This window comes from Phodopus roborovskii, unplaced genomic scaffold (genome assembly GCF_943737965.1).
Source record: "Phodopus roborovskii unplaced genomic scaffold, PHOROB, whole genome shotgun sequence".
In the NCBI taxonomy this organism is placed as follows: Eukaryota; Metazoa; Chordata; class Mammalia; order Rodentia; family Cricetidae; genus Phodopus; species Phodopus roborovskii.
Window position 1 is genome coordinate 199,731 of NW_026125993.1, and position 12,422 is coordinate 212,152.

Genomic DNA, 12,422 nt, shown 5'->3' on the forward strand with positions numbered 1-12,422 from the left:
TAGCTAGCCAGAGGAGGGATAGGTGGGGCTGGCTGGCAGGGAGAAAAGGAAGCCAGCCAGCCAGCCTGGGACCAGCCAGTCTGGGGCAAGCCAGTCAGAAACAAAGGAAGTAGCAAGGCAGGATGGATGAGATAGTACATTGATGAGGTAATCAAAGCTTGGGGGAATACATAAATTAGTAGAAACAGGATAAATTAAGTTAAAAGAGCTAGAGAAACAATCTTAACAATAATAACTCATAATTACTAATAAGTTTCCATGTCATGATTTGCAGACTTGCAGTCCAAGAAAGCCTGCTACGAACTACCATTTCCTTTGCCTTTATCTGTCTTAATCAGTAGTTTTGGACATAAAAAGTTGGCCACAATTCAAAACCATCTCATTTAAAACTGCAACTTTAATAATGAAAAATAATGCAACAAAAATTTAAACTTGGCATGGTAAACCATATTTCTTAGATTTAATCTATATATTTTATCAATTCAATTATATACTCCAAATTCCAATCTAATTTATTTTTACTGTACTTTACAAGACACAACATATTGGAATTAAATGATTCCTTAGTTATAATCCATATGTTGTATTTCCATTAACAAAAAACAGATAAAGTCAATAAGTACTAACAATTAATTTGACATTGTTTTGGCCTCTGGCCTGTTTCATAAGGCATTTTGTCAATTGAATATATAGAAATATTGCTACATCCCCACAAATTGTCTTGAGGGAATGCAGTTTTAATTTTACAATGATAGATGTTTGCTGCAAGTATAGCACAGTTTTTCCTTCTGAAAAGTTTCCAACAAAACACACACACACAGAGAGAAGAAAGATAACTCAAACCGCATTCTGTTCTGCTGTAAGATGTTTTCCTGCATCACAGACACAATTGTATTTCACAATTAATCAGATGGGACAGTAGTACCTAGGCAGATGCTTTCATCCTTTCACAAGACATTCAAAGCACAATTTTCAGTCCTACTTGTTACATTGATTTTAGTAGCATGCTCAAGGAACATTAGAAAAGTCCACAGTTATATAGTTTATTCCTTCTTCAAGGTGAACTTATAGAAGCTAATTATGCAAAAATATTTGAGTAAAAAGAAAGACAATATGGAAAATGAAATTTCAAAAGTCTTACCTTAAGATACCATTTGTATTTGGCATGTTCCCAGTTTTCAGGATTTTGTGTCTTTCTGAAAAACTGTTCAACTTCATTCAGCCATTGATTAAATACCTTCATATCATAATGAAAGTGTCTCCATTTTTCAACTGATCTATCAAATTGCCTAGAATTGAAAACCGATGAAACGAAGTAAGTGGTTTATAGAAAACAGTTTATGGATACCATACATGTATTTGTTTATGTTGAAAAATGCATTATTTTTGCACTGTATTGCATTTGTAGATTTTATTTCCAATGATGAAACATAATCACTAATGTAAAACCAGAAGTATAACATATATACATTCATATATATATATACATTAATGTATATATATATATATATATATATAAACAAATATGAAGCAATTATTTAGGAGTATTAGCATTGTCATTATAAGAATTTTAAAAAGTAATTCTAGGACTTTAATAACATTTCAAAATTGTAAAATTTGTATGAGAACCAAACATTCAAATTTAAAATATATTTGGATCAAAATAAAATTATCTCATCAAGTTTGAGTCTCAACATTCTTCCTGGTTCAAAATTTTACTTAAAGGTATGAAGCATCCAGCTTACTGAAGAAGACCCTATTCCAACCCTACCTTAATAACATGGGGACTCTGTCAAGCATTTATATTTACCCAAATATGTTCCTCCCTACAGCCCTCCCTTCTAGTCTATTTCAGTTCCATTATGTGTGCCACCAATACCTAGAAACACCTTCTACCAAAGATGTTCATTGGCCATATAGAGCTAGGAATCAGATAGGCAATTTTCACTATCCTTTCTGTCCTCATAGTGATATGTACTGACTCCTCTTCAATCCTTTAGCAGTCTGCTTGCAGGTACATTTCCTCCCACATCAAGTCAATTCACTGGAGCCTACAAGTCTTTGTACAAAGCAAATCTTTCTAGCCCTTTCACCCCTGTCTCCCAAGACATGTTCTTTACCCTAGTGAAACCTATTGCAGGTGCCTCTCTTTCCACTAAACTTCCAATTTCTAGGGGACCCCACCTCTTGGTGAGGACAGAATAACATTAACTCTTTATTGAACTCCTTCTAAGCCTTTTTTTATTTTAAATAGCAAACTTCTATTCCTCTTTGCCCTCATTGACCTGCTGAAGCCCTCTCTACCACACAGCCCACAGCTATATACGATTGTAAAATACAGAGTGGTGAATGAAACCCAGGAATGGAATACTCAACATTAAGAAAACCAGATATCAATACCTAGAATCACTTCAGTTCTCCCAAATGAAGATGCCTAGACACAAGCACAAAAGAACACACATAAACAGTTAAGACATGTGCTTTCTTTATAACCAACTAACCCTACAACAGTAGGTTCTAAGACACTCAATATAATCGAAGCATAAGACAAGGATTATTAAAATAGGAAGTGTGAATATGTTCAAAGACCTTGAAGAGACTATAAATAAATACCTTAATGTATACTGTGAAAACAGTGACATGAAATAATAAAAAAGACATGAAAGCAGAATTTAACAAAGAAATAACATCATTAAAGAAAAACCCAACAGACATAAAACTAGAAAATAATGACTCAGGAAGTCAAACAAAAATTTTGGATGTAAACCTCACTAATAAAGGATAAAAAATGTAACAGAGAATGTTAGGCATTGGAGACAAGGTAGAAGAAATTAATAGCTCTGTCCATGATATGTAAATTAAAATAAAAATCTAGTAGCAAAACATTTAGAAAATCTTTACACTAGTTATCATGAAATTCAAAATCTGTGAATAATAGGGACAAAGGAAGGAAAAGAAACCCCTGCTATAGGCACAGAAAATATTTTCAATGAAAGAAATATTCACCAACTTAAAGAAGGGGATGATTATCAAGGTACATAAAGTATACAGAGATCTCTGATTCTTCAGAACTAATCTTCAAGATCATCCCAAGAACTTCATCAGAAAACTAGCTTCAGTTTTCCCTCACAACCCATCCCATGCCTATGGATCCCACAGACCATCCACTCCCTGACTTCCCTTTCCATGATTGTCACTGTTTCCAAGTCTTCAGCTTAGGCAGACACCCCATGTTCAACAACAGGACACATTTGCCAGAAGATTAGGTAGGCTCCCATTGTACCTTTTCTAACCCCCAAATCCCAAGCCTCCAGTCCTAGTGCTACAACAGAACACTTGCATGAGTATTCCTACACACCTGTACATTCCTCCTGTGCAAGTCCACAGACTTGTATTTTCTCCTAGATTTCTCCAAATCCAGCTAGTACTCCTCATGCAAACATAGGCAAGCAAGGCAGAAAAAGAGGCATAAATGCAACTAAAACACTCTAAAAATAAAGAAAGAACAGAAACCAAGGAAGAAAATAGCCACCCAACAAAGACAATAAGAGATATCATCATCTCCACTTATCATAATCCCAAACGCAGTCACCTAAACATCAGCCTAAAAACAAAATCAATAACTGCAGGCAAATATGTCACCACTAGAATCCAGCAGAGTGGGCCCTGAATATTTAAAAAATAGTTTTAGTACAATAAAAAAGACCTTAAAACAAACTATAGGAAGATGATAGATAGGCTTAAAGAGTAAATAAATAAATCTCTTGAAAGAAAATCCCGGAAAAATACAGTAAATCAAACAAACAAGAATAAAAAAAAAATGAAGGATATGAAAAAATCCCTCAAGCAAACAAGGAAAACACAAATAAGCAATTTATACTGAGAAGCTTTTGTAAGGCAAAGGACACAGTTGAAAAGATCAAATGGCAGCTCACATACTGGGAAAAGATCTTCACCAATCAACATCTGACAGAGGGATGATCTCCAAAATATACAAAGAACTCAAGAAAATAGTCAGCAAAATACCAAATAATCTTATTTAAAAATGGGGTACAGAAGTGAACAGAGAATTCTCAATAGAGGAAATAACAAAGGCTGTAAAACACTTAAGAAAGTGTTCAACATCTTTAGCTCTCAGGGGGATGCAAATCAAAACAACTCTGAAACAAACTTACTCCAGCCACAATGGCTAAAATCAGAAACACCAATGACAATTTATGCTGGAGAGGATTTGGAGAAAGGGTAACAGTCCTCCACTGCTGGTGGGAGTTCAAACTTTTATAGCCATTTTGGAGATCAGGATGGCAGTTCCTCAGGAAAATGGGAATCAGTCTACCACAAGACCTGGCAATCCCACTCTTAGGCATATACCCAAATGATCCACATCCATGCTACAAAGATATATGTTCAACTATGTTTGTAGCAGCATTATTTGTAATAGCAAGAACCTGGAAGCAACCTAGATGCCCCTCAACTGAAAAATGGATAAAGAATATGTGGCACATTTATACAATGGAATACTACTATTTAGAAAAATACATTCCTTTTTATAGATGCCTACACCTGTGGGATGAATTCTATTTGATCATGGTGGATGGTGTTTTGATGTGTTCTTGGATTCAGTTCATTGAGGAACTTTGTAGCTATGTATAGTATAATTATTTACAGATGATATGTTATTATATATAAGTGAGCCTGATAATCACAATGGGGAACTCTTACAGTTGATGAACACATTCAGAAAAGTGGTTGGACACCTGAAAAACTTTAACAAATCAATATCTATCCTATATACAAACCATAAAAGGGCAGAGAAAGAAATCAAGGATATAACACCCTTGAAAATACCCTCAAATAATATAAAATATCTTGGAGTAATTCTTGCCAAGAAGTGAAAGACCTGCATGACAAAATTTCAAGTCTTTGAAGTAAGAAACTGAAGAAGGTATCACAAGATGGGAAGATCTTTCATACACAAGAATCAATATGATTAGCATAGTAAAAATGGCAATCTCCCGGATGCAATCTATAGATTCAATGAATTCCCCAAGACATATAATAATTAAAACACTAAACACACAGAATAAAATGTGAAAAATAATAAGTTTGACATCAGCCAGACACAATAGAGCCATAATCTGATAGCTCAATGGTGTCTCTGAAACACAGAAGGCCTATATGATCTACAAGTTCAGAGACCACAGATGCCAGCCCAGACTAATGTAGCCAGCAAAATATCAATTACAAAAGACAAAAACTGAAGACATTCCACTATAAAAATCAAATTTCTTGAGCACCTATCTTCCAATCCATCTCTAAAGAAGGCACAATTTAACACAAATACAAGAAAATGCGAAAAATAAAAATCTTAGCCCAGTAGTGCTTAAAACCAATTATCTAAACAATAAACTAGCAAGAATCAATACATTTGCTCATTGATTATTCTCAATAGCAATGATTTTAATTCACCAATACAATGGCAGGGCCTAACAGGTAACAGGTTGGTTTTGAGAAGAGAATCCAATTTTTAGGTGAATCCAAAAAAAAAAAAAAAAAAAAAAAAAAAACACACACACACACACACACACACACACCTTACAATCAAGGACAGAAATGTACTACTCAGAGTAAAATAATGGGAAATATATTCTAAGTAAATGAACCAAAGAAGCAAGTTAGTGTAGCCATTTTAATATCTCACAAAATAAGACCTCAAACCAAAACTAATTAGAAGAGATAGTGAAAGGCATTACAAACTCATGAAAATTAGAAACCCAACAAGAGGATATTGAAATTCTAAACATCTATCCACCAAAACCTAAGATATCTAAGTTCATAAAAGAAACACAACTACAGCTAAAATTACATATTGCCCCTCACATACTGATAAGGAGTGATTTCAATACCTCACTCTTGCTAATACAGAGGACTTCCAGTTAAAAACTAAGCAGAGAAACGATATATATAACAGAGATTATAAACTGAATGGACCTAATGGGTATTTCCAGAACATTTCACCCCCGTACAAAAGAATATACCTTTCTGTTTGCAGCTTGTAAGGCTTTCTACAAAATTGACCACCACTTGATCACAAGACAATTTTCAAAAAACTCAAGAATATTGAAGTAATACCCTGCATCCTTTCAGATCACCATAAATTATAGCTGGATATCAGCAACAGAAGCAGAATAAAGTTTTCAAATTCATGAAAACTGAACAGTCACCGTTGACTTAGTGGAGCCCATTCTATATGGCAAGATACCTTACTCAGCCTAGACACTGGGATGTTGGGGGTAGAGAGGTGCCTTGGTCCTCCCTCAATGAGATGATAGGGCTTAATAGACTTCTTAGGGGAGACCATTTCCTGTCTGAGGAGCAAATGGGAGGTGGGTGGTAAATGAGGAAAGCAGGAGGAGAGGAGGGAGGGTAAATTCAGAATTTAAAAAATAAATCAATTAAAATAGTATATCTTATTACTTTCTTGATATAAAATTGGTGAAGACAGAAATTAAGAAGGAAATGAAAGATTTTCTAAACCTGAAGGAAAATCAATATATAACATACCAACATAATCATACCTATGGGCTAAAAGGAAGTACTTTCATAGAGGCAGCTGATAGTATTAATTGATTTTATTTAAAAAGCAAATGTAGATATTTCTTATTATCCACTTAGCATCGATGTCAAAATTCATGAAAAAATGGAGAAATCATATCCAAAAGATAGATATCAAGAAATAATCAGACTCAAGGCTTAAATCAATAAACTAGAAACAGACAAAAATAACACAAATAATTGATGAAATGAATAATTTGGTTTTTTGTTTTGTTTTGAGAAAATTAGGTACCAAATAAGGCATAAAGTGGGAGAAGATGTACTCCTACAGAATCATATACAGAATATAAAGTTATGAGAAACAGAGGTACAGTGGAATGGGAGGATTATATGCCTTGCATTATGACATAATTTGCATTCAAAAATCATTTCATTATCATTTGGAAAGTATCTGAAAAAGTAGTTTGTTAGTGGGATAAATGTAGTGAATGATAGCACATACAGGATTTCTCTAACTAGTTGGTTTAAAGTAAGACTCTGCCTTTAATAATTAATAATATTCTAGAGTTACACAAATAAAATGCATTCTTCAGCACCAACATGATGATGTATATATTTATGTTTATGAATAATCTAGCATTTAAATGTGATCAGTGGTATCACTTTTGTAATAAATGACCTGATAAGACATTTTAAGAGTTCATTCACTTTTAAAAATTGGATATTCATATGTCTTATAGGAATCTGTGTTTCTAGAAATGAAGAGTTGCTGTTAAATAAGAATATTAAGTATTGAAGTACGCCTTAGCATTGTTCCATGTTGATGAAACTAAAGTCAATGTTTAACTAAAATTTTCTTTTCTAGTGGTGTGTGTGTGTGTGTGTGTGTGTGTGTGTGTGTGCTTGTGAATCTGTTTGTGTCTTTATGAATGTATGCCATGTACTTCAGTTTTGTGGAATATTATTTTAACTGAGCAAAGATCTGTTATACTTATTTATACTGTGGTGCATTATTTTAACTGTGTAAATGTGTTTTATATTTGTTTATGCTGCATTTGCTCAACTATGTAATGATGTGTTTTTAATTATATAAATATGTGTTTCACATTTCATGCCTAAGGCACCTGATTGTTTTAATAAAGAATAGAGAATAAATAGGAGGATAAATCTAGCAAAGAGGGAAAGAGAAAACAGAATGAGGGAGAAGACTGGGGATAGAATCCAGGTAGCCAATGCCAGCCAGCCAGGAGAAACAGTGAAAGTATGATATACAGAAAGATAGGTATATAGCTCCGAGGGAAAAAAAACAGATAGGAGAAACAGGGTAATGTAAGTTAGGAAAAAAAAAATCAAGCCAGAAACAAACCTAAGCTAGGCCACACATTTAAAACTAACAACAAGTCTCCATGTCATGATTTGGGAGCTTGTTGGTGGCCCCCAAAAAGAAAAGGCATAGTAAAATTTGGGATAACCTGGAGCTGGAGTTACAGGCAATTTGAGCAGATCTGGGTTCTCCAGAGAAGCTGTCAGCATTCTTAATAAAAGAGCCATTTCTCTAGCCCCTATAACAATTTCACTTTTAATTGTCTATTTTTGAATGTGGCTTAGTTTTCATCTCTATATTTTATGAAACAAAGCAATTAAATAATTTTAACATAATTTAACTGACATCCTCTTGTGCTGATGACTAATTGTTTTACTATCCTTGTCTGAGAAACATAAAGTAGTGTACAAGAACACAGGTAACAGTTGATTACCATTAGGCCACCCAATTTTAAAGCAGTCAGCATTTATCTTCTTGGGTTTCTTCTATTGCCATTCAATCATCTGAATTATCTCATTAACACTGATACCTACTAGGACATAGATGTTGGTTAAAGTGTAATAACTAGGCTACCCCAGGGAGTTTCATTCACAAATTCATCATGTCACTTATCATACTGGTACTATTATTCTCCACCAGATTCTACAGTATCTGTTTTGTTTCATAAGCTTTCTATAACCATTCAAAAAGAAAACTGTAAAGACCATATCCTTGATCTCTGTACAACTAGCTTCTAATGACAAGGAAAGTACAAAAAGAAGGTGGAATAATATGAGTGTCTTATATATTTATAGCCTCTTCAATACCCACATAGTAAGACTGGATAGGCTTTGGTAGCACATGGCATCATTTGAAGTTTCCCTGGTTCTTTCTAAATACCCCAGCACTAGGGACTGGACTTCAATCTCTTTTCTTTATTTTCTTATCAGTGCTATCTACAACTCTTCTAAACCAAGGCTTTGCAATTTTAACCATTTTATGTGAACATGTGAAAAATAATTATATAAATATATAGTTTTCCATGTAGTAGGCAAACTCTAAAACTTTAGAAACCACAAAGTTGATTTACTTTTATTGTTAAAATTGCTCTTCAAATGAATAATTCTATCCAAAGAAAATATTAAAAAATAAAACATATGTTTTACACAAAATGACTTTTAATGGAAGTAATAATACTTTAAACTCCATTTCAAACATCACATAAAGTTTTCATATATATATTCTTTAGTATTTAATATACATTAGGAGCAAGCTAAATTTATCAAACAAAATTATCATTTTTATCATGTGTACGTATAAAATCTCTCCCACCAAAGATTATGGTATGTGTATGTGTAAAATATTACTGCTTTTACAATATTTACTTTATAAAATTAGCCTCCAGTCTGTTATTGTGTTCTTTAAATTTTTCTCACTCCATTAACTAAATAGTCTAGGGATGAGTAAAATGGATGCAGCAATTTGACACATATAAGGAAACAAAAAATAACATTCTGAGAAATGAATGTTTTACTTTCTATGTTACATCTAAGGGTAAAATATTCCAGTGCCTTTCCCTAGGTATAAGAGGCAATGTGGGCCAATCTAAATAGAGAAACAAAAAATGTCAGTGTAAACATAAGGATAATAAATAAAGTGATTTTAAAATTTTGCAAATATTAAAATTCTCATTCACTATGCAAGTAGTATTTAAAATTACCGTGTTGTTTCATTTATGCAGAGCATAACTTATTTCCTGCTGTTCTAAATCAAGTTAGTCAGATTATTTTTTCAACCATAAATTATATTTAGGGAGTAATTTGGGTACTTTGGGACATACTCTAACACTTTCAAACCATTAAGGTAGTGCTCAATTCCAAGAAATAAATTTAAATAAATAACCCCTGAGTAGCCTTCTGACATGTCTATTGTGGTTTTATACTTAGGTCTGCAAATTCAACACCACCATGCTGATGATTTCCTCCTACATATTTTCTCTGTGATTAGGGGAATAGGAAATCTTGTGTTTGAAAGTCCAGGTAACCTATATAAAGGTAAATTAGTTAGCATTCCAGAATTCTAGTATCTTGCTATGATATGGATTTGAGTAATCTCAATGATCCATGTGTTAGAGGTTTTGTCCTTGGTGTGATATAGAGGTGGTGGGATATTTAAGATGAGGGATTTAATGGAAAGTCATTTGGAGATTCGATTTCTTATAACAATTAAGGAAGTTCTAAAAGGATTATGATTAAATCTCTGGCTTTCCACCTCTGGTGATGTGTATACTTCACCCACATGCGTTCCTGCCATGATGTGACAGTTATTATTATCTTACTAGGATAGGCTTAATGTTGCTACAATTTACTTGAGTCACTACAACTGTAAACTAAATAAAAATCTGTCTTTCAAAAACATGATGTGTAGTGGGATATTCACTTTGTCTCCTTCTGTGGCACTGACCACGCCCATTGGGGGGTGGAGCCATGGGCGGAAGTGACCTGTGGAAGGAGGTCGGAGGGGGCCAGAAAAGGCTCTCTCTCTCTTTTCTGGTGTGACTCGGACAGGAGAGGATCGGGTTGAATTTCCTGGTGTTCATCTGTCTAGGTTGTAAGTTATTTCTCCCTGAATAAACATCTATTCGGCCTATTTGTTTATCCTGATCCTTATTTACCGCAATAATGATGGATCTTACATATTTCTTTATAAGCTGATGTACACACACCCTTCACATTTCCAAGGAATCAAAACATTTAATAATGCCTAAATATATTAATAGTTGTGGAGTCTTCTTTACAAGACATGACACCAATTGTAAGTTCACAATACTTAGACACAGTCCTCAGTTCTCCAGTCTAAACTAAAAATTCTATATTTTGCATACATACTCATCATTAGATGTACATATTTGTCTCCTAGACACGAATGGAACAAATGGAACTGGATTCATTCTTGTGCCTATACAGACAGATCAAGAAGAGAGAGGACAGAATTGGAGGATGGAATCTTGATCAATCTTTAGCAAGCAATTGTTCTCTCTGAAAACTGATTATAAAGCTCTTCTTTACTTCTGAAAGTTAATTACTAGGGAGAAATTAATGCATGTGAACTTCTTCCATAGTATGTTGCAATCAATGCTGAACTTTTTTAATTTTTTACATTTTTTATTTCTATTTTTAATTTAAATTAGAAACAAGCTTGTTTTTACATGTCAATATCAGTTTCCTCTCCCTCCTTTCCTCCTCTATCTGCCATCAACCCCCTATCCCATTCCCTTTCTGCTCCCCAGGGAGACTAAGGCCTTCCACAGATGATCTTTAAAGTCTATCATATTATTTGGGGCAGGACCTAGGCCCTCTTCCATGTGACTAGGCTGAGAGAGCATCCATCAATATTGAATGCACCCTCAAAGTCCATTTGTACACTAGGAGTGAAAAATGCTGTTCCACTACCAGAGGCCCCATAGATTACTAAGACCTCCTAACTGACATCAACATTACCATTTTTTAGGGAAACAGCTATAATTTTCCTTAAATGATATACAGGTTTCTCTTGAGCATGTCCCTCACTTTAGAAAGAAATGTTCAACTGAAATCTGGAGTAGGATTTGGCAAATATTATCTATTAAAGCAACAATAAATAAATATTTTAAGCTTTATGTGACTCAGACTTTTATGATGCAGACGTATTCTGGTGTGACTGAAAAGCATTGACAGTCTCAATGTAAACAAATTTTATGTTTGAATTTCAATAATATTTTATTTTCAGAAGTATATGGTTTTCCAGACAATGGAATTTCTCTACAGGATTGAGCCAACAACTCCCACATCTGGCCTGCTATATAAAACCATTCTTTGAGCCAAACTGTAATAATGTTCTGGATTTCTGAACCAAATTACCAAAGACTATTACAGCTGGGCTTGTGAACTGTTCACTTCCTCTCTTAGAAGGAGAACATGGGAGTGTAATGGGAACCCTATTTCAGATTTAGCCACCTATCCCAGGAAATTATATGCAATTCTATCCGAATTGCATGTGTCCCTGCAATCTCTGGAAAGGAATAGAATAGGTAAGTGAGGAAGGATGATCCAAGAGGAATCCATCTACACAATGATGGAGTACTTATCAAATACACTATGTGCAATGTGGCTGGCTTCAAGTCACACATGCTTCTGCCTGTGTGGGCTATTCTTTCCAGTATGTCCTAGGTGGTTCACAATGACTGTTGTTGTTATTATTATTATTATTATTATTATTATTATTATTATTATTTGGCATTGAAGGCTTTCCTGGAATTAGCTCTTGTAGACCAGGCTGGTCTCAAACTCACAGAGAATAGCTTCCTCATAGATTTGTAGTATAGATTCATATCATCTATTTAGGTACCATAAATGTTTGGTTTCCATATTTCTCCTTTTGGAGTCTAAATAATCTCAGAAAAAGTAAAATTAATGCAGATGATAGAGATACACTGTAGTTATGGTTGACAAAACACACTAGTATTATTTATATTAACACCAATTTTAGTAACTTTTTAAACTATGTGCTAATTTGAACTTGGTGT

General features: G+C 34.0%; 1 protein-coding gene across 1 annotated transcript in view; it reads right to left on the bottom strand.

Annotated features, from left to right (window-relative positions):
• Positions 1–1,141: 1,141 nt before the first annotated feature.
• The window catches only part of LOC127218243 (dystrophin), a gene marked incomplete at both ends in the record, with an annotated part of 283,679 nt that continues 272,398 nt past the window's right edge, over positions 1,142–12,422 (bottom strand). The window contains one exon of the mRNA XM_051179265.1: positions 1,142–1,289. Within this exon, the coding sequence (XP_051035222.1) occupies positions 1,142–1,289 (148 nt within the window). The remainder of the gene's footprint in view (positions 1,290–12,422) is intronic.